Source organism: Podarcis bocagei, assembly GCF_964188305.1.
Source record: "Podarcis bocagei genome assembly, chromosome: 7".
In the NCBI taxonomy this organism is placed as follows: domain Eukaryota; kingdom Metazoa; phylum Chordata; class Lepidosauria; order Squamata; family Lacertidae; genus Podarcis; species Podarcis bocagei.
The window spans coordinates 62,220,264-62,247,278 of NC_138132.1; the positions used below are offsets into that span (position 1 = coordinate 62,220,264).

General features: G+C 45.4%; 2 protein-coding genes across 4 annotated transcripts in view; one reads left to right on the forward strand and one right to left on the reverse strand.

Annotated features, from left to right (window-relative positions):
* LOC308590908 (uncharacterized protein F13E9.13, mitochondrial-like) overlaps positions 1–27,015 on the reverse strand; it is a 546,161-nt gene that overhangs the window by 392,418 nt on the left and 126,728 nt on the right. The gene's annotated exons all lie outside the window — the stretch shown is intronic.
* PLEKHF1 (pleckstrin homology and FYVE domain containing 1) lies at positions 1,698–26,907 on the forward strand. 3 transcript variants are annotated; one of them, XM_081202830.1, is made up of 5 exons: positions 1,701–2,036; positions 2,344–2,858; positions 18,833–20,907; positions 20,954–24,204; positions 24,237–26,907. In XM_081202830.1, exon 3 carries the CDS (start codon positions 18,846–18,848, stop codon positions 19,653–19,655), a length of 810 nt encoding a protein of 269 aa, XP_081058956.1. In that variant the 5' UTR covers positions 1,701–2,036; positions 2,344–2,858; positions 18,833–18,845; the 3' UTR covers positions 19,656–20,907; positions 20,954–24,204; positions 24,237–26,907. The 3 variants fall into 3 exon arrangements, with proteins under 3 accessions (XP_081058957.1, XP_081058956.1, XP_081058955.1); XM_081202829.1 differs by having other exon boundaries at positions 18,833–24,204; XM_081202831.1 differs by lacking the exon at positions 2,344–2,858 and having other exon boundaries at positions 1,698–2,036; positions 18,833–24,204.

Here is a 27,015-nt window from a genome sequence, read left to right on the forward strand (position 1 = left end):
CCTTTAATAGGCTTAATTGCCAGCAAATCAAACAGTGCTTCAGTAGCTGGTCTTGCAACTTCTTCCCCATGCTTGGGAATATTGTTTTTAATAATAATAATAATAATAATAATAATAATAATAATAATATGCCTATTGAATTTATTGAGTTTATTAAATTGAAAGTTTGCCCACTGCCTACCTTTTAAAGATGATTGATTGAAAGATAGATAGCTAGATGATAGATTAGATGATAGATAGACAGATAGATAGATAGATAGATAGATAAGATCAGTGTTTCCCAACCTTTTTTGGGCAAAGGCACACTTGTTTGATGAAAAAAATCTCAAGGCACACCACCATTACAGCCCCGTGACGTCAGCGCGCAGCGTCACGCCGGGAGGGACGCACGAAAGTGTAAGTTTCAATTTTTTTCCCTCCCCCTTGCCGGGGAACCTCCAAGCTTTGGGGGTGGGGGGGGAGGAGGCAGCAAAGCGAGGCAGGAAGGAGAAAGCGGCTTGGCTGGGTGAGCTTTGGCAGGGGCAGGGAATGAGAGCCGCGAGGCGGGCGCTGCGGACGGAGGCGCTGCCCACCGAGCTCGCAGGCAGCCAGGCAGGCAGACGGCGAGAGCCCCGCACTGGGCGGCCTCTCCTCGCCGCCGCCGCCCCGCCTCTCGCCGCCCGACTCGCCCGCCTCCCTCCAGGCAACATCTCGCGGCACACCAGGCAACATCTCGCGGCACACTAGTGTGCCGCGGAACAGTGGTTGGGAAACACTGGATTAGATGATAGATAGATATATAGATAGATAGATGATAGATAGATAGATAGATAGATAGATAGATAGATAGATAGATAGATAGATATAGATAGATAGATAGATAGATAGATGATAGATAGATAGATAGATAGATAGATAGATTAGATAGATAGATAGATAGATAGATAGATAGATAGATAGATGATAGATAGATAGATAGATACCCAGATGACTGCTGGGTGGGGGAGTAGGTTTGTGCCTTCATAAGCACCAGCCAGTCATAGGAATACAGAAAGTTTCCTCATGCCGAGTCAGACTCTGGGGTCAATCTAGCTCAGTATTGTCTGCACGGGCTGGCAGAAGCTCTCTAGCTTTCAGGTAGGGGACACCCCAGCCCTACCTGGAGATGCTGACGATTGTACCTGGGACCTTCTGAATGCAAAGGAAATGCTCTATTGCTGAGCCACGGCCCTTCCCCACTAGCTTCTGTGCACAGTTTGCCTCTGCCACAAAAAAATGCAGAATTGGTCTCCTCTTGTTCCTGGAGAGAAGCTGGTTTGTTACCACAAAATACTTCCTCTCACAGCAATCTGATCACTCAAAAGGTGTGTGTTTTACTACATCTACAGCCCTCCAAATGCTATAATGCTCATCTCTGACTATTGCTGGCTAGGGGTGGATGGGCTCTGCTCCAAATACACAGCTGTTGACTGGGAAGTTGGTTTTGGCCAAAGTCTTCCCAGGCTCTGCACTGGCTCTAAGACACCATCTGCTCCCAGGTGGCTTTCCCACTCCCTTCCTATCTATTTCCTCCCTTCCTAGATTCCTTCCCAGGGAGGATATGTCAGCATCTGTTACTCTCCAGATAGGGTCTGACAAAGGTACTATTATTTCCCTCGATCTGGACATCAACAGAAGTATAGTGTCCAGATCAAAGGAAGTGATAGTATCATTCTATTCTGCCTTTGTCAGACCACACCTGGAGTCATGTGCACAGTTCTGGGCACCGCAATTTAAGAAGGGCATTGGCAAGCTGGAATGTGTGCAATCGAGGGTCAACAAGATGTTCAAGGGTCTGGAAACCAAGCCTTATGAGGAAAGGTTGAGGGAGCTGAATATGTTTAGCCTGAAGAAGAGATGACTGAGGCGAGATATGATAGCCATCTTCAAACATCTAAAGGGCTGTCACGTGGAAGATGAAGCAAGTTGTTTTCTTCTGCTCCGGAGGGTAGGACCCAAACCAATGGCTTCAAGTTACAAGAAAGGAGGTTTCAACCATTAGAAAGCATTTACTGAAGGTAAGAGCTGTTTGACAGTGGAATGGATTCCCTTGGAAGGTGCTGGAGTCTCTTTCACTGCAAGTTTTTAAACAGAGCTTAAATCTGTCGTGGATGCTTTAGTTGTGACTCCTGCACTGCAGGGGGTTGGACTAGGTGACCCTTGAGGTTCCTCCCAACTCTAAAATTCTATGATTCTTCGATTTTCCGTTACTAGCAGAATGCAAAGTTTCCATGCACCGCCCCGCCGCTTTAAGTCACCCTTGTTCTTTTTTCTTCCTTCCCCTCTTTTCTTCTTGTTCCCCCCCTCTCTTTTTCACCCGCCCAGCCAAACTCGGCAGACTCCGACTGCGCCATCTGATTGGCCGCCGTTGTTTTCGGGGGCGTGGCTACGCGTGGAATGCTGAGACTGAGCGTCCCAGAACCGGACGGTCCTGCTTCGGAGGCGGCCTGTTGATTGGCTCGTGACACTTACGGAAAGAGGGGAGAATGGAATGTTGGGGACTCTGAGCGTTCCAGAGATACTTTGCTGTTGTTGTTTCATTCATTTTTTACGCAGCCGCGGGTGCGAAAAGGGAAAGAAAGAAAAAAGTAGGGTGAGATTTTGCAGGCGCAAGTCGCCTACTTAGAAGTAGGCTCCATTAAATTCAATGGGACTTGCTTCCAGGGAAGGGTAACGTTGCAGCCTCAACCTAGAGCCTTCTGGGAGTCCCTTCTGGATTAAAAACGAGGGAAATCTTTGGAATTGCACTTTCTGCTGCGAGAGGATCCCAGGCGTCTCTTGGCGGAATCGACGGACCCGGGGACCCGGTTGGGACAGGAACCAGGAAAAGTCACGAGGAGGTACATTCATGTCTCTTGGCTCGACCGCGCTCTCCGCCTTGCACGACCGTAGGCGGGAGAGAAGCGCTGCATGGGGGTGGGGTCTGTGCGAAGGGTCTGTGTACTTTAGCGTCTTTCTACGGCGCTTGGAATTCACCGATCCTTTAAAGTTCCACATACTTTGCAAAACTGTTGCGGTGCCGGCGCCGGACCTGAGAGCGAAGAGCCAGTGCGCTGTTGTAATCAGAAAGGGGCTCTTTTAAAATGCTATTTCCGCCCGTGGGAACGGCTTTCAAACTTCCATCACGCCAACTCTCTGTGTCCGCTGGCAGTCGAAATATACATAAAGTGACGCTTTTCTTCTTTCAAGAATGTACTTGAAATGCACCTAAATGATCTCTTCGGCATGCCTCATGGGAAGCGATTTATAAATGAAATTAATATTATTATCATCCATAATGATGATGGTGGTTCTTACTTTGTTTTTAAATTATTTATTTATTTATTTATTTATTTAAGTGTGATGGCAGGGACAGCTGCCAGATTATAGGAAGGGGATGAGATTCTGTAAGGTGGAGTGGTGTGTGTGTGTGTGTGTGTGTGTGTGTAGAACTTGTGACTTTCCAGATGTTGATGAACTCCACCTCCCCTGAGCTCCATCCAGCCTGGCCAAAGGTCACGGTTAATGGGAGTGGTAGTCCCAGCAGCAGCAGCAGCATATGGAAGCTTCCACAGCCCAGCTCTCTTAGGTTTGGGTGTGTATTTAGTGGCGATGGCAGGAATCCTTCAAAGCATGTAGCTGGTGCGTTAAGAAACAGTGAAACCAAGAAGTGCTCCTGTCAGTGTCGAAACAGCCAGGTGACTGTCAAATGTGAGTCAACAGCAGGAGACTCTGAAAAGGAGGTGAGGCGAGTGAAACAGCTGAGGATCTTGACGCAACTCTACATTATTTGCTCTCACTGTAGCATGACGGTAAAGCCCTCTCTGTTGGTGTCATGATAAGGAACTTCTACACAGGGCCTGCTTGACCTTGTTTCTCATTCTGTAGCACTCCTGGGTCTTGACCCGTAGGTGGCAACTCTACCTATAACCATGCATTTATAGCTGGCTGCTGACACTGTCCCCTCTGCTTCCTATATTTCATCTGTCACCCTTTCCCCCAGCCTACTAAAGCAAGAGGGACTTCACCGTCACCCACCCCACAAGTGAGATTGGAGGCAGGTAAATGACAGGGACCACAATGGCTTTAAAAGAGGATTGGGCAAAGTTGGAAAAGGTTCAGAAAAGGGCAGCCAAAATGATCAAGGGGAAGGAGCGAGTTCCCTATGAAGACAGGTTGCAGCATTTGGGGACTTTTCAGCTGAAGAGCAAAGGCTTGCAAGAGGCAGCATGATAGAATTTTATAAAATTATGCATGGCATGGAGAAAGTGGATAGAGTGAGGTTTTTCTTCCCTTTCTCATAACACTGGAACTTTTGGACATCGAATGAAGCTGCATGTTGGATGATTCAGGACCAATGAAATAAAGGACTTGGTCACGCAGCACATAGTTAAATTAAGGAACTCGATCCCACAGGAGACAGTGATGGCCACCAATTTGGGTGGCTTTAAAAGAGAATTGAGACAAACTCATGGAGGAGAGGGCTATCGGTGGCTATGATCTGCCTGCGCAAGTGGAAGCAGCAATGCTTCTGAATACCAGTTGCTGGAAGCCACAGGAGGGGAGAGAGCTCATGTGCTCCAATCCTGCTTGCTGGTTTCCCACAGGCATCCGGTTAGCCACTGGGAGAACAGGATGCTGGACTAGATGGGCCATTGGCATGAACCAGAAGGTTCTTCTGGTGTTCTTATGGACCCCTTTTCCTCTCCCCCCCCCATCTTCTTTTCTCTAGGCTAAACCAACCCTAGCAGAGTTGAGGCTGGGTGGAGAGGAGAGGAGGATGGAGGCAGCATAATAATCAGAGCCTTCTGTTGCTGCTGAAAATGAAGATTTGTTGTGGCAGGTGTTTCTCATGGACTTGAGAATCCACTTTGTCAGGTGTGTTTTGTTTTCCTTGGCATAGTGGTGGAGGAAGAATGGTACTGAACGCTGGCCAAATTGGCCAGGAAATATAAAGCTTAGTCTGCAGAGATCAAAGGTGGGTGAAGATAAGCACAGCAATGCAACCAGTTGATACTCTGGTCTCTGTCTCTGCTCATGTGGGAGTGAGTCAGTGCTCACTCTTTTTAAAAATAAACAATTAGCCACCAATCAGGGTTTTCGGAACAACAACAGCATTTGACACAGATGGATCTCACTAGGAAAATGGCTCCAGAGGGCTTGGGCCACAGACAGAGAAGGTTTTGTGCCACAGCCCCAGCCTCTAAAATCTGTGCAATCATGAGGCAGGAGGTCTGGAGACAGCCTGCTCGCATTTGCTGTAAGCAGATGGGCACCAGTGGGGTAACTGTTTGAGGGCTTTGCAACCAGCCTGTCAGGCTCACCCTCCCAAGCACGACTCTGTTTCAGTCCTGTGCAACTTCCACGGAGTTTCTTCTGAAACCAGTGGCATCCCAGGCAACAGTTTACTCTCCCCAAAGGTGGCCAACATCAGATGCTATTAGTCATTGTCTCAACTGCAGCACAAGAAATGTTTGTGTCAGGTCTTCGCTTCTTGAGTCACTAGATCTCTATAAACCAATGCCTGGCCGCCCTTTCTTTGGAAGTAGTGTCTCCACTAGTTTCTACAAGTGAGACCTGCATCAAAATGTTGCAGCACGGAGTATGCTCTGTTCAGCATACCAACCATCTCCATTCCCTGTCTTCCTCTCCATCAGCAGTCAAGGCAGCGTTTCATGGCCATTGAGCATGCCCAGTTGGAATGGTGTATCCTAAAATATAGGAAGCTACCTTATACTGAATCAAACCATTGAACCATCTATCTCAGTACTGTCTGCACTGATAGGCAGCAGTTCCCCAGGGTTTCAGGCAGGGAACTTGCACTGCCTGGATATGCCAGGGATTGAACCTGGGACCTTCTGCATTCAAAGCATATGCTCTGCCACTGAGCTACGGCCCTTCCCTAACATTACTGGGATGAACACTAGGAGACTGTGCACCTTCCCATGTCCTAAGAGTAACAGCTATCAGTGGGAAGAATGCTCCCAATTTTGCTAAAACGACCAAATATTTTGTGTTCAGTTCTTGCGACAAGAAGGTATGTTTTACTCTTCAAGCATTTCAAAAGTTTTTGTTCCATGTGACAGGATAGCGGCCCATGGAAGCAAAGTTGTTTGAATCCCCGCCCCATTGAAATCCATGTAATAAGAAACGGATGCAATTAGTATGCATATGTAATTAATTGTAACTTATTGTGGCCAAGGCATGGTGACTGCTAAGTGGATCTAGGCTTCATGACCGGAAACAGATTACTGAGGATAATTTGTTCTGGCGATGCGAAGACTGGAATGAATGCTAGAAAAGACAAATAATGGAGAGGCTATAGAATCATAAGTTTCGGACTTCCGGTTCCGGACGCGAGCAGTGAGGAAGCACAGAAAGCCAGCTCTCGGCTTTCTGGGCGCTGTGGGAACGTGGGGGAAGACGCAAGGGCGCAGCGTACCCCGAAACCTCAGGGGGGAAAACCCTTGGGGGAGAGGCCACCTGCAGCGTGGACGCGGTCGACCTACCTCCTCTGGGAAGGACAGAGAGAGTACGAGAGAACGGCGACCGCCAGCGCAAATTGGGAAGTGCCGATTCCACAGCGAAACGCCCAGAGCTTCGACTGCGAACAGCGTTGGAACCCCTTGGAGATAAGAACGGGGTCTCCAGCGTGTGAAAAGGTTTTTTTCTGTTTGAAGTGCTTACTATTTAAGCGCGCAGCTGACGCGAAGCTAGGAGACGCCCAGGTTTTCTTTTGTTTGCTTACTCTCGGGATTTTCCTCGGCAGCGGAGGCAAGATGGCGCAGAAGGGGAGTCGCAGGAGTGAGGAGGTTAGTGAATAGTCTGACTGAGTGAGTTAGAGCCGAACTGATAATAAATACGGACTACAATGATTTTCAATGATTTTATTAAACAAGTATAACGCCAATTCTGGGGCATAGACTGTGACTAACGCTTTTTCAAGCCCTCCGGAGAGGCTTCGCCTCGGCTACGTCGCCGAATCTCCTTGATTCTCCAACGCTACCCACTTCCCTTAAGGATATTTATTTAGAAAAAGGTTGGTGAGAACACGCCAAGGGAGGTGCGGCAGGGGCCCGATATCCGGTTTGCGGCCTGAGGTTCATTAAAGACGCCCCATGCAGTGACGCTAACAGCTGGCCAGGTCGCTATTTTAAGCAGCTGGCTTTCGGCGGAGGAAGCTGGACACGGAGTAAACCAACTGTACAGAGCCCTTTTTACGACTGGGCCTGAGCTGTGAGGGGCTGAAGAGGGGGAATGTGACTCTGAGCGGGACCCTAGACTGCAACCGGGACTGCAACGGTGACCACCACCGGGACTGCAACCTCTTGGTGAGAGGAGACTATAGTGCGTAAAGTGCTTAAAGTGCCTGAAGTTCCTGAAGTGTTGGAATTTCCTGAAGTTCCTGAAGTGTTGGGTGTAAACTAATTAGGACTAAATTTGAATGTATTGGACAAGAAGCGGTGTAGGACAACTACGTGTCTAAGAGCCACCCCATCCTCCCTCTGCCCTTCACCCTTCTTCCCCCTCCACCCTCTTCCTGGGTGCTGGGTGTGACGCAGGTGAGGGTAGGTAAAGGATTTGGGGAGGACTGAGAGAAGTAAAAGAAAAAGTCAAGGCCCGGAGCGGACTAACTGATGCCTTCGGACTGATACCTTCCCCAGGGTTTTTAAAGAGCATACCGTGGAACTGCTGCCCTCCCGGGGTTTATATGTGTTTGTATGGGTATATGACGTAGTTAGACCAGATATAATATACATTACCCCGGTGGGCGCTCTTTGAGAGGAAAGGAGGAAAGGCTAGGACTACAGAACAAAAAAGGACTATAAGAAGAAATTAACGGTGAAGAAAGGGGGAGTGTTATAAATAATGATGGGGAAGGAAGGGAAGGACTTAAAGAAAGTGGGCGGGACTCCAGGGGAAAGAAAGACATCGCGTCAAGAGGAGATTAAAGATCTAGATAGTTTATGGATTAAAATAAAGGAAGAATTTAAACAAAATGAAACATATATGGAAAATAAGCTAGGGGATATGCAAGACCTGATTGACAAAAAAATAGAAGAGGCAGTAGGAGAGCTCTCATCCAAAATTCAAGACTTGTCAGTAAAATCTAAGATAATTGAGGAGTCTAACAAGAAATTACAGAAAGAAATGAGGGAACAGAAAAAAGAAACAGGGAGGATGAGGGAAGAGTTGGGTGAATTAAATAAAGCACAGGACAAGATTTGGGACAATCTCGCCATGGCTGACATGCGACAAAAACAGCTTCACTTAAAATTTAGAGGTGTGGCAGAAGAAAGAAATGAGGATGTTAGAAAGAAAATGATTAAGGAGCTCTCTAAATGGCTGGGTTTGGAAGAAGAAGAGATAGCTTTAACGATAGATAATGCATTTAGAATGTCTAGACCACAACATCTAAAAATTAACAAATTTTTGGGAGACTGTCTGGTGATATTCAACTCCTTAGAAATGAGAAATCTAATTCTAAGGACGAGTTATCGTAACAAACTCAGAATCGAAGGCAGGCCCATTATTATTTACAAAGAGATTCCAATTAGATTATTAAGAAAAAGAGAGGGCTACAGACAAGTGGTTGCTGTCTTAAAGAGAAACGGAATACAATTTAGGTGGGAGTTCCCTGAGGGGATTACTTTCTTCTATAAAGATAAGAAATTCAAGTTAACGGACATACAGGAAACAGAGAAGTTTTTGAGAAGATATGAAAAAGAGCTGGGAAGGACAGAGTATAGAGTGCGAAACAAGGAAGAGGTGAAAGGGAATGGTCGGGAAAAGGAAGAGGAGAGGGAGGGGAGCGCGAAAGACCAAGGAGAGAGGGGGTTAAACTCAGGAGACGAAGATGAAGAAGCCGCAGTGGGAGAAGGGGCGGTTGAAGAGGAAGGGCTCCTAGGAAACAAAGGCGCCAGATTTTAACTTGAGTTTTGATTTGAGGTAAAGTAGTTGGAGAACTAAGACAACACTGGACACTTTAAAATTTTTATCATGGAACGTGAATGGGTTGAATGAGAAAGTTAAAAGGAATAAAATTCAAAAAGCTTTGAGAAATAAGAAATGTGATGTAATCTGTTTTCAAGAAACCCACATCGCAAAGAGACATAGACATATTTTGGTGAATAAAAAACTGGGAGTAGAATTTGTAAACTCGGATGTAAACAAAAAAAGAGGAGTGGTAATATACGCCAAAGAAAGGTGGGAACCAATACAAATTTGTAAAGACGAGGAAAGTAGAATACTAGGTATTCAATTAAATTTTCGAGGGGAAAGAATTAATGTAGTGTCGGTATATGCACCAAATACAAAAAGAACAGAGTTCTTTGAAAAACTTGAAAGCATGCTGCTGGAATTGGAACCTTATAAGTTAATTTTATTGGGAGACTGGAACGGGGTTCCAACACCGAGTCTGGATAGAAGTGAGAACCAGAGGAATGCAAACAGGGGGAAGCTCCCTAACTCCTTTAATGAGTTAGTGGAAAATTTAGACCTAATTGACATCTGGAGGCACCGAAATCCCACCACCAAACAGTTCACTCATTATTCAGAGCCCCACCAGAGCTGGGGCAGGATTGACCAGATATGGGTGACTAGGGCTATGGTATGGAGAGTTAAGAGATGTGAGATACTACCCAGGACCCTGTCAGATCACTGCCCCTTGACCCTGGAAATTAAAAATGAATTGAAAGGGCAGCCCAGGTGGAGGATGAATGAATATTTATTTGAGAATGAGGAAGTGCTGGATATGGCCAAAAAAACCTTGAGAGAGTATCTGGAGACAAACTTGAATAGAGACACCCCAACAGAGTTGGTATGGGATGCCGGTAAGGCAGTCCTAAGGGGCTTTTTAATACAGCAAAATAGCTATAGAAAGAAGTTAAGGGAGAAAAAGAAGGAAGGCATTTTGGCCCAATTGAGGGACTATGAAAGGAAACTGGCTCTAAATCCGACAGATGAAACGACTAATCAAGCGGTGAGGGTGCTGCAGTCCCAATACTCAGCTATTTTGAATCAAGAGGTAGAACAGAAAATTAAATTTACAAGACAGAAATATTTCGAGTCGGCTAATAAAATGGGGAAGCTACTTGCATGGCAGCTTAGGAAAAGAAAGAAACAAAATGCGATTAATAAACTTATTGTAGATGAGAGGGTGATAGAAGACCCAGAGGAAATTGAAAGCAGGTTTGTTACTTTTTTTGAAAAGCTGTATGAAAAAGGAGAAGAGAGCAGTGCAGAAATAGAGAACTATCTAGACCAAGAAGAAAGAAAATTTTTTACAGAAGAGGATTGTACACAATTAAACAAAGTGGTGTCTGTAAAAGAGGTCAGGGACGCTATTAATAAGATGAAGAACGGGAAGTCCCCTGGTCCGGACGGTCTGCCTGCAAAATACTATAAAAAACTGGTAGATTTGTTAGCGCCGGCTTTAACGGAGGTAATAAATAATACTCTTCAAGAGGGGAGGATACCCAGCTCCTGGAAGGAGGCGTATATTACGTTAATCCCCAAGACTGAAAATGAAAAGACAGATTTAAAAAATTATAGGCCAATTTCACTCTTAAACTGTGACTATAAGATTTTTGCAGATATCATGGTAAGTAGACTTAAAAAATTATTAAATAGATACATACATAGAGACCAAGTGGGATTCCTCCCAGGTAGGCAATTGAGGGATAACGTCCGGCATGTATTAGATATTATGGAGTATTTGGAGGCAAGACCAGATGTGCCAGCGGCCCTTATTTTTGTGGATGCAGAAAAAGCTTTCGACCGTGTTTCCTGGGAATTTCTGCTACAAAATCTTGATAAGGTGGGAATAGGGGGCCCCTATCTGAAGGGCATCAGGGCGATCTATACAGAGCAGCAGGCTAGGCTGATTATTAATAATAATTTGACTAAATACTTCCCGATTATGAAAGGTACAAGGCAGGGTTGTCCTCTGTCACCTCTACTGTTTATTTTGGTGTTAGAAACAGCCGCAAATAAAATAAGAGCGACCCCGAACATCAGGGGATTAAGAATTGGAGAGAAAGAATACAAATTAAAGGCTTACGCTGACGATTTGGTCCTTTTTTTAGAGAACCCAATTGAAAGCACTAGCAGAGCGATAGAACTTTTGGAAGAGTTCGGTAAATTATCCGGATTCAAGCTAAATAGGGGAAAAACCAAAATATTAACAAAGAACTTGACAGTACAGGAGAGATCACAGTTGGAACAACAGGTGGATATTAAAGTAGTAAATAAAGTGAAATATTTGGGAATTTGGTTATCTCCAAAGAATATTAACTTGGTAGAGGATAATTATAATAAATTGTGGAAGGAAATTAAGAAAGATATGGACACCTGGCGCAGACTGAATCTATCTTGGACCGGGAGGATGGCATCGATTAAGATGTGTATCCTCCCGAGACTGTTATTCCTGTTCCAGAACCTACCAGTTATAAAAGGCACCACCTGCTTTAAAAACTGGCAAAGGACTTTGACCAAATATATTTGGCAGGAGAAGAAACCTAGGGTGAAACTCAAATATTTGACGGACTCCAGGGAAAGAGGGGGCTTTGGTGTACCAAATCTAAGGCTTTACTATGAGGCGGCATGCCTACTTTGGATAAAAGATTGGGCCACCCTGAAAGATACTGATTTATTAGATCTGGAAGGATTTGATTTAAGATTTGGGTGGCATGCCTACCTCTGGCAGGAAAAAGATAAAGTCCATAGAGGTTTTTATAATCATATAGTTAGAGGATCACTTTTAGAAGTTTGGAACAGGAAGAAAAATGTGATTGAACAAAGTACCCCTTGGTGGCTCTCACCTGTGGACATCATCAAAATAAAGAAACTAAACATGATAGGTAAAAGGTGGACGTATGAGGATCTACTAATCAAATCAGAAGAAGGGTGGAAACTAAGACCGCAGGATGAACTGAAAGAGAAAATTAAGGACTGGTTTCACCTGCATCAAATTAACGCACTATGGAGGGAACATAAGAGAATAGGTATGGGAGAAAATAAATCTAGATTTCAAGTGGAGATTATGGAGAGCAATAACAAACTACTGTCTAAAATGTATAGGCAACTGTTGGAAAGTGAAAATAAGGAAGAGTTGATTAAAGAGGTAATGATTAAATGGAACAAAGATCTAGGATATGAGTTAGGCTATGACAAATGGCAAACTTTGTGGAAGAAAGGCATGAGATTTACTGCGTGTGCTGACTTACGTGAGAATCTATATAAGATGATGTACCGTTGGTACCTGACCCCGGCCAGACTAGGGAGAATGTATAGAACAGCAGATAACACTTGCTGGAGGTGCAAAGATAAGGTGGGGACTTTCCTCCATATTTGGTGGACCTGTGAGGAAGTGAAGGGTTTCTGGGGACAAATTTACGAGGAGCTAAAGAAAATCTTGAAGTACAATTTTCCCAAGAAACCGGAAGCGTTCCTCTTAGGGGTGATTGGGGAGGAAATAAAAAAGACGGATCAGACCTTCTTCCAGTACGCCACCACTGCTGCGAGGATTTTAATAGCAAAGAAATGGAAATCCCCCGAAATACCAACAATGAGAGAGTGGCAGGTGAAATTGTACCAATACTTGGAATTGGCGAGACTTACACAATATATTAGGCGGGATAACCCCATTAAAAAGATAGAGGACTGGTCCAAATTCTTAAGTTACCTTGAGACCAACTTGGGAATTAATAATTTAACAGTAGACGATGTTTAACTCCTACGACATGTAAAGATAAACGAAAATAACTGCAGAAGATCTATGTAGAATATTTAATCCAAAGCTGAGGCTAATGGAAGTCAAATGTGTGTAAGGGTGTGATTGGAATTTTTCTTCTTTGTTGTGTTTTTCTTTTTTTTTCTTTTAGGTGTATGTGTTTTATCTTATTGTTTGTTTCGTGTTTCTTTATCATACAACTTTTTTCTTTGTACGTGTAAGTCTATGCGTTTGTAATAAAGTTTATTAAAAATAAAAATAAAAAAAAATAGAAAAAGAAATCCATGTAATAAGGCTGTACGCTTACTTTAGCCCCATTGAGCTCAGTAGGGTTACCTTTAAGTCAGCATGCAGCAGAATTGTACTATTAAAGTGCTTAACTTTGGCAGCAGGAGGTTCAAGATGTGCTCTGCAGCAGTTAAGACCCATGACTCCAACTAAGCCATACTACCAACTAAGTAGACCCACTGAAATTAGCCATGTCCATTGACTTCAATGGGCCTACTCTGAGTAGGGCTAGCAGTGGATACCATCCCCAGTTTTCCCGTGTGTGTGTGTGTGTGTGTGTGTGTGTGTGTGTGTGTGTGTGTGTGTTAACTAAGGTTCTTGGAACTTTAAATCACAGCTGCAGCCTTGAGGAAAGACTGTGCCTATCACCTAACAGCTGCAAATGATTGCTAAAAGCCAGTGTGAAGGAGCTAAACTTGCTCTCTGAACTGGTCAGCTGTCTGCTCTGAAAATTTGCTGAGTCACAATATTGTTTTGCTTCAGAGTTCAGATTCCTCTCATTCCGATCTTGTTCTTTTCTGCATCTGCATTATTTCCCAGCCTTGTTATTGAATTTGTTCCAGGTTTTTTTCTTCTTCTTTGAAACTGGCAGTGGGTTGTTTTGTGGAGGCCAAGAACCTCTCCACATTTTGCTGTTATCCATGAACTGATCCCGCCGCCTTTCCTGGGTGAATCACTTCAGTTCTACCTTTCACCCAGTTCTTTCCCCTAGAAATTGCACAATGTAGGACAGTCATGAATTTATTGGGTGCCTCCCAGTGGATTCCTTAACCAGGATCACTTCTGTCGCTGCAGGCTTTGAGATCAAATCACTTCTGAAGAGCTCTGCAATGGTTTCATTTTCGTGTTATATTACACCTGTGTCACTCGTGAAACTATTACTTGTGAAACTATTTGGCTGTTGTGGCTTCTAAAGAACCCTGGGAGCTACAGATGTTATTATTATTGTCATCTACATGTATTTGCCCCTTTTTACAAAAATAAAAGCCTCCAAGTGACTTAACAATACAGCAGGATTTTTTTAAAAAAAACACACCAACCAATGCATCATAGAAGACACCAGAAATGTTCATCTGATATAATATTAAAGAAAGCCCTTCCCATGCCCACCTAAATATGAACCCTGCTGCAGGGGCCAGCTTGGTTACCAAAGGCCAAAAGTCAATGAAAAGTGCCTAGTGCCTAAATACTGATAATGATGGGGTTTTCCTGTGGAGAGTGTTCCACAGATATAGGGGGCCAACACTGAAAAGATCCCCTCCATGGTAGATTAAGCCAGGAGAATTACAGATAACTAAATCCAGGGGCTTTTAGTGGGTGAAGTCAAAGGGATTAACTTTCCTTCATAATCTCTTCCGGAGTGGGGGGTGGAGATGGTCACTTCCTTACCATAAAATAATTAAGAGGTGATCAAGTGGGTGCATCACTCCTCATACATTGATACTCCAAGAAGCCCAGGGTAGCATACACAGTTCTTTCCGTTTTATCCTCACAACAACCCTGCAAGATAGGGTAGTCTGAGGGGGGAGAGAGAGAGGGAGAGAGACTGGCCCACTGTCACCCAGTGGGGCTTCATACCCGAGTGGGGTGGGGAGTTTGATGCTCATAAAACCATAGAAATGTAGAGCTGGAAGGGACCTCAAGGATCGTCTAGTAGTCCCACCGCCTGCAATGCAGGAATCGCAATGAAAGCATCCATGGCAGATAGCTGTCCAGCTTCTGCTTAAAAGCCTCCCATGAAGTCTTCAAGTTCTTAGTCCAGAGCTGAGTCTAACCTCTACTCCACACTGGCTCCTTATAGGTGACAAAACACGTGAGAGGAGAGCTGTTGCCTGTGTAAGCTTTCCAAACACTGGCTGGCTGGCTGGGGCCAGTGGATTAGGTGACCCCTTGGCCTGACCCAGCAGAGCTGCTCTTTACATTTATGGGGAAAAGGTTGGTTTTGATGGAACAGAGAAAGAGGGAGGTTTGCACCTCATTGCCACCCTGGTGTGGAGTTCCAAGTGGCTTAGAGCTTTCCTGCTAAGAACCCTTTTGCTTTTCATCCTTGGTCTCCACCAAAGGGTACAATTAATGCCGCCCTGTGCAAAGCTCGGGAACGTTTTGCATTACAAGACAGAAGTCCACAGAAGAGTCCTGTGAAACTAATCAGCCCCGCGGATTCTGTGATGAAAGGTTACTAGAGGCCTCCTGCCAAGAGCTCTCATGAAAACAACCTCTCGCTAATAGCTATGAAAGGTTGGCTCCAACGGTCCTTTTTATATATATAATTGGAGTTTGCCGATCTCTGCTGTGTGTTCCCACTTCAAATGGGCACCGAGATCAGAGGTACTGTAGTTTTTAGTTTTCTTTCCTTTTCATGCTTCTCCCTCCCCTCCTGTTCTGTAGTGTGCAAAAGTCATTATGTTCATAATAGCAGAAGCAAAGCGACTCCGTGGTGGCTTTTAGTTTTGTCTTTTAAATATAAAACGATCACGCTGGCTGATGGTGGGGCAGTCGGTCCTTCACTATTACAGACTGATCCTCAAAGCAACTCGGCAGTGCATTTGTTTCTTTTCTTTAAAAAAAAAATGCTGAAGAAGCTTCCATGGTCCTTAAGCTGAACAGCTCTTATGCGCACTTATAAATCGCTGCTGTTTCTAATCACCTACAATGAGCGCAAAATTGCCTCCAGGTGAAAAGGCGTTTTTTGTGTGAAATAAAAGTGGTTCTTAATCATAGAATTGTAGAGTCAGAAGGGATCCTGAGGATCACGTGGCCCAGCCCCCTGCAATTCAGGGATCTGCATCTGATGCCCCATGGCATCGCGGATTCCTTCTTGCAGGCTGTTGGGGAAATAAAACATGGCTGTAGTCGTGTGAGGGCTAGTAACTTTTGTAGGCTTAAGAAGAAGAGTTTGAATTCGATATCCCGCTTTATCACTACCCTAAGGAGTCTCAAAGCGACTAACATTCTCTTTTCCCTTCCTCCCCCACAACAAACACTCTGTGAGGTGAGTGGGGCTGAGAGACTTCAGAGAAGTGTGACTGGCCCAAGGTCACCCAGCAGCTGCATGTGGAGGGAAGTGAACCCGGTTCACCAGATTACGAGTCTACCGCTCTTAACCACTACACCACACTGGCTGTTGGATCATCTAGTCCAGCATCTTGTTCTCACAGTGGCCAACCAGATGCGTGTGGGGAAATCCACAAGGAGGATTCAAGTGCAAGAGCACCCTCCCCTCTGGCTGTTTTCTGGGAACTGGTATTCAGAAGCAGTGCTGCTGCTTCCAGCTGTGGAGGTGGAGCATAGTCGTCATGGCTGGTAGCCATCCATAGCCCTCTCCTCCTCCATGAATTTGTTGAATCCTCTATGAAAGCCATCTAAGTTGGCAGCCACCACCGCCTCCTGTGGGAGGGAGTTCCATAGTTTATGTGCTGGGCTTGTCTGGATGGGCTGCTGTTGCATAAGAGGTATGCAATAAACCTTCTTTGGAATAAATTGGCAGGTGGGTATAGGCCATATGGTTCTTGGGAAGCGAAGATTTCCACAAGTGAAATTAGATTGGGATAGACAGGGGTTGCCTTCTCCTATAGCACACACTGCGGCTCATGAGCATTGGGGAGCATTTCAGGGGGGAATTGACTTTCTCTCTCTCCCTGTAGGGGAGAGGTGGGGGACCTGTGGCTCTTCAGGTGTTGCTGAACAGCTCCCATCATCTCTGACCATTGGCCATTTGGGCTGGGGATGACGGGAGTTGAAGTCCAACAACATTCACTGTCCCTTCCTATAGCATGTTGCGGTCCATGGGGGCTGACTTCGTGTCGAGCCCCTGAGTTGGATTAGGCTTTCTTTTTTTGCTCCTTCTTGTTTCTTGGCCCTGCTTGGCTGTTCAGTTGGACCAAAATACGATTTTAGTTAATTTTTATAGAAAGTTTAACAAAGTGAAAAGAAACAACTGCCCCACCACCAGCTCACATTAATAATACAATGACCATCAATACACCCATCTCAGTTTAGGCACGCAAGTCAAGATATGTCATATAAATGTCCTGATAGATATCCAAGCCAAATCGACATTCACAAGAAATGAGTTCAAATGTGGCAAGGGCAGTGTGGTCCTCAAGATCATTGCATAACAGATTGTGGGTGTTTCGTTTTTTTCCAGGCTGGAAGAATAAGGGAGTTCTGGAACAGTCATGAAACTTTCACAAAACGTAACACAAGCCTCCTAGCTTAATTCCTGGGAATGTTGATGCAAACACAGTTTCACTGAGTTTTGTGGGCCCTCCTTGAGAAATGTAGGGGAAATCTCTTCCCATCAATAGTGACTGGTACATTCTTGAGCAACATCTAACAGACTGCATTGTCAACATGATCATTCTAGCGGTTTTTAAAACAATTGTCATTGCTAGCACTTTCTCCCTTGCTGTTGTTTCCTCTCTACAAAGCTCTTGTGTGGTGTAGCTGTTGCACTGCTCATGAACCCTGCACTGCTCATGAACATTTGCAGAGATGTTGCAGAGATATTCACAAAACCATGCAGCTATGATCCTTCCTAGACTGTACCACTTCAGACTGCTGCTAGGGGGACACATTTGAATCCTTCTCCCTTTCGAAAGCATTTTTTTTTCTCCCACTAGGATAACGGGAAAACTAGAGTCTTCTTCCTTGACATGCTAGATTTCTATGTGTGTGGTGTCCTTGACATGTGGGAATGTCCAAACATGTAAGACACACACACAAACATTCTGCAGTCATATAGTCCTGAAAGGATGGTACCTTCTGATACTGATTACCATGTTTCACTCGGTGTTTTGGTATCAGGTGTTTGTACATATGTGATCATGCAAGCATAGAATTATGATGGGGGTTGCTGTAGACAAGTAATTCTGGTTTTGTCTTATTACATGGGCAAAGGCACTTTCCAGAGTCTTGACATTTTGAATTCAGCTACTGGGATGTTAAGTGGGGGGAGCATAAGGTCATGGCACTGACGAGGGAAGATACATAAGCATAGGCAGTGGCCAAATGAACCTAGGCACAACTACATATGAAGGCAGCCCTGTTTAGAGAAGTTTTTAATGTCTGATGTTTTAGTGTATTTTTAATATTTTGTTGGAAGCCGCCCAGAGTGGCTGGGGAAACCCAGCCAGATGGGCAGGGTAATAATAATAATAATAATAATAATAATAATAATAATAATAATTCCAGTTCTGCAGTTTCCAGCAACTGGTATTCAGAAGCATAGCTGCCTCTGCCAGTGAAGGTAGAGCATAGCTATTGGGCTTAGTAGCCAGTTATAGCCATATCCTCCTTTTGTATAATGTTTTAAAGCCATCCAGGTTGGTGGCCATCACTGCCTCTTGTGGTAGTGAATTCTATAGCCTAGCTATACACCATGCGAAGAAGTTTCTTTTGCCTGTCCTGAATATTCCAACATTCAGCTTCATTAGATGTCCCCAAGTTCTCACATTATGAGAAGGGGGAAACAGCTTTTCTCTGTCCACTTTCTCCACACCCTGCATCATTTTATATGCCTCGATCGTGTTGTCTCTTGCTTGCCTTTTCTCCAAAACAGCGTTTCCCAAACTTGGGTCTCCAGCTGTTCTTGGACTACAACTCCCATCATCCCTAGCTAGCAGGATCAGTGGTCAGGGATGATAGGAATTGTAGTCCAGCTGGAGACTCAAATGTGGGAAACTCTGCTCTAAACAAAAAAAAACACCCCTGATTGTCGCAACCTTTCCTCTTAGGGGTGTTACTCCCACTTCCTTGATCCTTTTGGTCTCAGATTCAGCAGTCACAGCTTCTGTTTTCCTTCCTTGCTTCCAGGTGACCTGTCAAGATGGTAGACCATCTGGCCAACACTGAGATCAACAGCCAACGCATTGCGACTGTGGAGAGCTGCTTTGGAGCATCTGGCCAGCCGTTGGCCATACCTGGAAGGGTCCTCTTGGGCGAAGGGATTTTGACCAAAGAATGCCGGAAGAAAGCCAAACCGCGGATCTTCTTCCTGTTCAACGACATCCTTGTGTATGGAAGCATTGTGATCAACAGGAGGAAGTACAGCTCCCAACACATCATACCGCTTGACGAAGTCACCCTGGAGACTTTGCCGGATACCCTGCAGATGAAGAACCGTTGGATGATCAAAACGGCCAAGAAGTCCTTCGTCGTTTCCGCCGCTTCCCTGACCGAGAGGAAAGAATGGATCAGCCACCTGGAGGAATGCATCCGCCATTTGCTGTCCAAGATGGGCCAGCAGCCCCCCACGGAACACGCCGCCCCCTGGATCCCAGACAAGGCCACCGACATCTGCATGCGCTGCACGCAAACCAAGTTCTCCACTCTCACGCGCAGGCACCACTGTCGGAAGTGTGGCTTTGTGGTGTGCGGAGACTGCTCTCGGCAAAGGTTCCTGATGCCCCGGCTGTCCCCGAAGCCTTTAAGGGTGTGCAACCTTTGCTACAAACAGCTGGTGGCAGCGAAAAAGGAGAGCGAGGAACAGTCGAAGACAGCCCATTCTCCTCTGGCTGGCTATGAGCCTTCCAGCGGAGATGACAGCGACAGGTCCGACGAGGACAGAGTGGAACAGTGGTCAGCGGAGGCAGAGTTTTACACGTCCAACACAGCTTGGTCATCTTTCCATAGCTGACCCCTGCATGGCCTTGTTAATTTCAGGGGCCACACACTTATTTCCAAGGAGTACAGGGAACACATACTTTCCAAAGTGCACTTTTCAGAGGAGTAGCTTTCATCGTGTCTTTTGGTCCCATGTGTTTTCCTCCTCTGTGGTTAAGGAAGAAGATACTGAATCAAACTAAAATGTGCAAGAGCCTGCTTGTCTCCTCTAAGGCCTGGCCTGCTCTATATATTTGAAGCAGCATCATTCCGCTTCAAGTAGTCATGGCTATGGGGAAGGGCTGTAGCTCAGCGGTAGAGCATCTGCCTTGTGTGCTGAAAGCCTCAGGTTCAATCCCCAATAGCATCTCCATCTAGGGCTAGGTGAGTCTCCTGTCTGAAACTCTGGGAAGCCACTGCCAGTCAGTGGAGACCATTCTGAACTAGGTGGACCCAATGGTCTGATTCAGGAAGCTTCCTATGATTCCCTTCATGAATCCTGAGAGCTGTCATTTGTTAAGTGTGCTGAGTGTTGTGAGGAGACCCCTTATTCTGTCCACAGAGCTACAGTTTCCAGAACAATCCGTTCCTCTTCCCAGGGAACTCTGGGAATTGTAGAGGTCTCTGCACCCTGAACAAATCACAGTTCCTAGGATTCTTTGTGGAAAGCCATGACTTTTAAAGTGGTACGATACTGCTTTAAATGTATAGTGCAGATAGGGCCTAACAGCGAGTTGTTTTTATTGGCATATGTGGCAGAGCTGAATTGGACCCCCAACACATCAGGTGTTGAGCGTTGCTGAAAGTTTTGGTCCCTTTGATAGATTTGGGGGCACCTGAAATGTTGACTTTCAGCTTGGGCATTTTGCAGGCTTGGGCATCAGAACAGCACCCACCCCATCTTGTAGTCTCTGTCTTTCTTACACCCAGGAGTCAAATTCTGGATCCATAAATCATAAGTTATGAAACCAGAGGAAGATCTCCTTCACAGTTTTTAAACTGACAGCACCATGCAGAAATTAATCAAGGCCTTATAATATGATTGTATATCAATAATCTAGTCTTTTTTTTAGGCTCTTCACAGAAGGATGCAGTTTTTTGAATCTGCTTGATGCAGAAGGAGGGTAGGACCTTCTTGACTGAGTAGGGATTGAAATGAACAGAAAAAGTTTTGGAGATGCGCATTTCGAAATGAAGGTTTTTGGAGCAGCTTTGTCATGTGAGCAGATGGCTTCTTAACGGTGGTATTGTATTACGAGTGCTGGCTTGTGTGTGTGTGTGTGTGTGTGTGTGCGAGTATGTGTATACACACACACACACACACACACAAAGTTTGGCTTTGCTTCCTGGCCCCCATTTTTTATTACTAATGTTTTTATTTTTCAAAACAACAAGAGGGACAAATGTTACAGTGCTTTGTTTGTGGGAGGCACAGGCCTTTTGCAACCAACTCTCATGTTTTCCACATGCAGTAAATCATACAAATAACTGAAAACACTATATATGTGAAACGCTAAAAATAGTTTGTAGACAAAAGGTGGTGGTGTGGCTTTTCCTGGAGGTGGGGGAAGGTTCCGGTTGTTTCCGCCTGCAAAGTTTTTTGAAGACTCTGCACTTAACAGTTGCTCCCACCTGATGCAACACCAGTCACTGACAGCAGAGAAGCCTTGTTAACATTAATTTAAAAGAAAATAACTCATTCCTTACTCCAGTAGAATGTAGGTTAACTCTTTTCTGTCGGCGACCGTTAGACAGCAGCAACTTGGTTGCCACAGCAAATGTTATATTGGACCTTAATGTCAACCACAGTGTTGTGAGCTTGTTCACTTACCTTGTTTTTTATACTCCTCTGGTTTTTTTGGAGCAAATATGTTGACTGGCATTTTTATACTTACCGTTTTCTAATCTGTGGGTTTTTATTTTCATTGGTCAATGTGTTTACATCAGAGCTGTTGGTCAACAAGCTTTTTAAGTTAATTAACCAGGCTTTTCTCTCTCCCTTTAATGGATGCACAGAGTTCTGATTTAATACTACACTGCCGTAATGCAATTTTCAGGTCTCTTCTTGAAGATTAGTGCATGCTGATGGAAAATAACACAAAAACACTAGGGCCTCGTTTGACTGCCATGGCATGCTGTATGGTGCAGTGGTTAGAGTGATGGACTAAGCCCTGGGAGAGGCCAGAGTTGAAATCCTCACTCGACCGTGAAGCTCACTTGGTGACCTTGGGCCCGGCACTGCCGCTCAGCCTCACAGGGTTGTTGTGGGGATTAAATGAGGAATGGGAGAAGAACCAGGTACGCCAGCTTGAGCTCCTTGCAGAAAAAGATGGGGTAAAAATGCAATGAATTAAAAATTGCCGCAGAGGGCAGATATTGCAGCCTAGTCATACTTGCTCAGATGAGATTAGTTTTGTCTACACCAGGAGAAATCTCCAGATGTTGCTGGACGACAAATAAATTCTGGTTATTGTCTACGATGACTTCGACTGATGGAAGTTGCAGTACAGCTACATCTGGAAGGCAGTGCCAGCTGGCACTGGCTTTCCAAGGTTTCAGGCAGAGGGCATGCTAAGCTAACCTGAAGATGCTGGGGACTGAACCAAGAACCTTCTGTGTGCAAAGTAGATGCTCTGTATCAGGACTTGAGAACCAAATCTGGCCAGTGGACCAGACTGTTACCTCCCCCACCCCTTGCACACCAGATCTGACAGGTGGATGTAGAGGATCCCTTGAGGTCACTATGACGTCAGGTGGCCCTTTTCACCAGCCCCTTCCAAAGGGCTAGGCTATGCAGCGCCTTGAAGAGGGCTTCTCAAGATCTGACAGCCAGCTGATCGTTGGGTCTTCAGGTGACCCTTTCAAGGCGCCATCTTTCCCAGAGCTTTGCATAGGGCTCAGCCAATCAATGGATAGCCGGTACCTGCAAATCCCCTTTTGACTGAGGAGGGCATGGGCTTGGCTGAAACGACCTTGTGGGCCAGCTGGAGAAGTCTGGTGGGCTGAAAGAGGCCCGTGAGCTAGAGGTTCTCCACCCTGCTCTGTTGCTCTCCTGCCCATTCCATGGGAATTCTTGTAACATTTGTTGGGAGGGGCAGCCTACGCATAGTTGGCTTTACAGTTTGGTAGCAAAGCCCGTGCTCTGCCTGCAGATGGTCGTTGGTCTGAACTGAACCGAAGGCCACCTACTGAAAGCTGTGTAGAACTAATTCAACACCCTATTTTCCATATGTGCCTAAATCCATTACTGGATTGTGGTGGAGGCTTTTTGCCTTTATAATCTGCTTCCATTAGGATATGCACACTATTTAATGGAGCGTGTAATCTTCAAGATACGGACTAATGGCAGGAAGCCACAGTCATGGCTACTTTGTCACTTAAAAAGAAAAACCGTCCAAAATGAGTAGCTGACCATGTGATTTTGATTTTAAATGCCGTCCGGCCTGCTGTGAACTGAATGGACTCTCCGGGTGCTAGGTGGATGTTTCCAAGTTGCAAAGAAAGAGCTGGAAAAGCGAAGATTAATGAGAAGGAGCTTGGCCTGCTCCCCACCCCCTCCATGGAGTTCATTCTTTTCCGACTGACTACATTCCCCCAAGTCCTGTGTCAGCTGAAACAGTACCTCGCCTGCCCTCGCCCATGGAAAACAGTGTAGAAATTGGCCAGCAAAAGCCATAACCGAAACAGATGTTTCTGGTTTTAAGGAGCATTTAAAAAGGAAAAAAAAAAACACCTTATTTTGTCTTGTTTTCCTCCCTCATTTGACTCAAATAAATAGCAATAACAATGGTGTGTTTATGGAGTGTTGTTCCCATGATGCTTTGCAAGGCATTGTACTTAAGCTAAGTGAGGGATATAGACAGCTGGAAGCTGGTTGCTTGAATCTAGGCCCCATTCTAGGCAATCTTCCCAAGAACTCTCACACAAACCGGCCATGTTCTCCACAGAGGAGACACAAAAGGCACATTGGCACCATACATATAAAGTGCTTTGACGCCACACTCTTCTTTCAAAGCGTTCTGGGAGCTGTAGTTTGCTCAGGGTGTTGAGATGGTTGTTGGGAGACCACTTTTCCCCTCCCAGAGCTCTCCATGAAGAGGGACTAATAGTTAAACCACTCTTGGAATTGGAGGCCTGTGAGGCGAATACGCAGCCTCAGAACAACTCTCTGCTATTCTTAACTAAATTTTATTCATAAAAATATTTGTATACCGCTGCGTCGTGTGTGTGTGTGTATGTACACACACACACATGACGCTGCATTATGTATATATGCAGTTTGCAGCAGTAAAACCACACAATAAAAACCATATTTTAAAAGTTAAACACAGACATCAATGAACCATTGTGGAAGGATGTATTCCACCTGCAATAGGCCTGGTGGAACAGAAAAGTTTTCAGCAGGTGCTTAAAAGTTGGCACAGAAGGTGCCTGCTAAATCTCTAATGGCAGAGGTTCCAGGTGACTCTTTGTCCACAGTGAACGAGGATTGTATTCACTGCACACCCTCACCCCAACTTGCTTTTTAGCTTGTGTTCTGGTGAGCTGCAAGTGAAGAACACGGGGCTGAGCTGTGTGTGTGTGTGTGTGTGTGTGTGTGTGTGTGTGTGTGTAGATTTCAGTGTGTCGCCGAGGGAATTTTTGCTGTTTCTGCTCCAAAAAACACAAAAACACGACACGTCTGCATTCTTGCCACCACAGTAGACGCTTCTGCATTCTAGTCCTCGACTGCCTTCCATTCTAGAAGTCTAAAAAGCCATAGAAAACAGAAAGTGTTCCTACTTGTAGTTGGTTCGACAGCTACAACCATTTCTGGACCGGGAAAGCTTGGACACAGTGGTTCCTGCACTGGTTGCTTCAAGGCTGGATTGCTGCAGTGCGCTCTGTATGGGACTCCCCTTGCACTTGGTCCAGAAGCTGTGAGGTAGGTTAGGCTGAGAGACAGATACTGGCCCAAGTCCACCCGGTCAACTTCAGGGCTGATTGGGGGGTTTGAATCCTGGTCTCCTATGTTCTAGTCTGACACTAACCTACTACACTACATTGACAACATTTTCCAAATAATTTTATATATTTCTATTAATGCAATTAAATGGCTTCGAAAATGCATGAGGCTGCCTATATTAGGTGCTAGGTGCTCTGCAATAACCTTTCCCTCACAGCGCTCTACTGCTTTGCTGTAAGGGCCCCACCACACAAAAATTGTGGTTGGCTTTTGCAGCATGAAGATCAGGAAGGGTGGCTTGGCAGAGACATCTCCTTATTACTCATCTCACCTGCTCACACTCACATTCAGACAAAGCCGCAGGAAAATGGCCACAGAAAAGAATGAAACAAAGATGGTGTTGTGGTTTGTGGGGGGTGCAGCATTAAAAATGTTGTTGTTGTTGTTTAGTTGTTTAGTCGTGTCCGACTCTTCGTGACCCCATGGACCAGAGCACATCAGGAACTCATATGCCTGTTGTCTTTGTCCTCTGAGTTTTCGTGGCAGGGATACTGTAGTGGCTTGCCAGTTCCTCCTCCAGGTGGATCACGTTTGGTCAAAACTCTCCACTCTGATCTGTCCATCTTGGGTGGCCCTGCACGGCATAGCTCATAGCTTCTCTGAGTTGATTCAAGCCCCTTCGCCACGGCAAGGCAGTGATCCATGAAGGGGCATTAAAAATACTTCTTTGTATATGCCACATACAGAGTTGAGGTTTAACAAACAATTAGGTCAAAAGCTTAAGTGCTTCCTGTTAAATGCTGATTGAAAGTAGTTTGTTAAGGGTGCTGAGAATTGTTAGGAGGCCCCTAACCATAGCTGTCAACTTTTTCCCTTTTCTTGCGAGGAATCCTATTTGGAATAAGGGAATTGCCCTTAAAAAAAGGGAAACGTTGACAGCTATTCCCCTAACAGAGCTACAATTCCCAGAGTGGTTTAATAGTCAGTCCCTCTTCTCAGGGAATATGGTGGCCCTCAACACCCATCACAACACTACCGTTCCCATAATTCCTTGGGGGGAGCCATGGCTGTTTAAAGTGGCATCACAGCTCTTTAAATGGTGCGAATGTAGACCTCATCTCTGTTGAAAGCGTGTTTGACACCAAGGGACCTGCAACCTTAAATGGTTAGATCAGTTGGTCCTCTATAACACTGCGGACAACCAATAAGATTCCTCCAAATGAGCTCGGTGAGCGAGCTGGGATATAGAGGCTCAGATGATCCTTACGGCATCCTGGACACAAGTTGTTCAGGGCTTTGTATATCAACGCAACATCAGGGGGGACAGAGAATCTGGCCTTGAAGATACTGTTGGACTTCCATCATTCATGACACTTGGCTTTCCTGGCTGGGATTGGTGTGACCAGGAGTCCTCCCAACATCTGGCAGCAGGGCCAGTCCAAACATGAGAAGGGAGTGAAGCAGCCCGCCTCGGGCAGCAGAATCCCATGGGCAATGCCCCAAAGGGTACCTCGCCCACTTCTGCTGCTGCTGCCAAGGTTGTGCAGTGGCAGCTTCCATCAAGATCTCACACAATCTTGCAGAACTCTAGTGGGATATTGCGAAGCTTTCACAAGACCTCACTGAGCTCTGCACAATCTCACGAGGTCTCACTGAAAGCTCTGTGATCCTGGTAAGCGAGGCTTGGCAAGGCGGCAGCACTTTCCTGTTTCACCTCTGGCAGTGAAATGGGATGGATTGCCCCTGCCTTGAGAGTCACCGATTCTTCATCCCTGGTAGACATGAAAGGGGGGGAAGGCCATGTTATAAACATAGAACTTCTTGACTCTGGAAACTCAACCTTAAAATGCATTTAGTTATCAAAACCAGACTGGAGTCAGCTCTGGGATATTTTCTTCTGAAGTGGTGAGGCATGACTGTTCTTCAAAGCTAGGAAAGTAACAAGGCACAGTTTTGTTTGAGAGAGAAAGAGCTGAGTGCAGTTTCAGAACTATCCTTTGTTGTATGCTTCCCAGTGACAGTGTTGGAGGCGCTCCAGCCACAAATGACAGGAAAACAAGGCTCCCTTGCCTACGGAGCGATGAAACCCAAAGCTTCGGCCTTCCAAAGTCAACAGAAAGGCATTGCAGAAGAAAAACAGCCGCTGTAAGACCAGCAGAAGCAAAAGCTCCGCAGGAGGAGATTAGATGCTTTGATAAGTGGTTACTGTAAAATCATTGTATTGCACGATTTTGCACTTTTTGCAAACTTCACACTTTTCCAAATTTGGCAGCGTTTGTGATTACTGCAAAATGGATTTAAAAATAAAAATGGGCGTGGGGAGCTTTTGATCTTCCTTAAACATCTGTGCCCAGATATTTCTTCCATGTATAAGTTCACATATGCAGACAATTTGCTATAGGCTCTGTTGGGTGCTACAATCAGAGCAGGGGGCCCTCTTGGTAGTTTC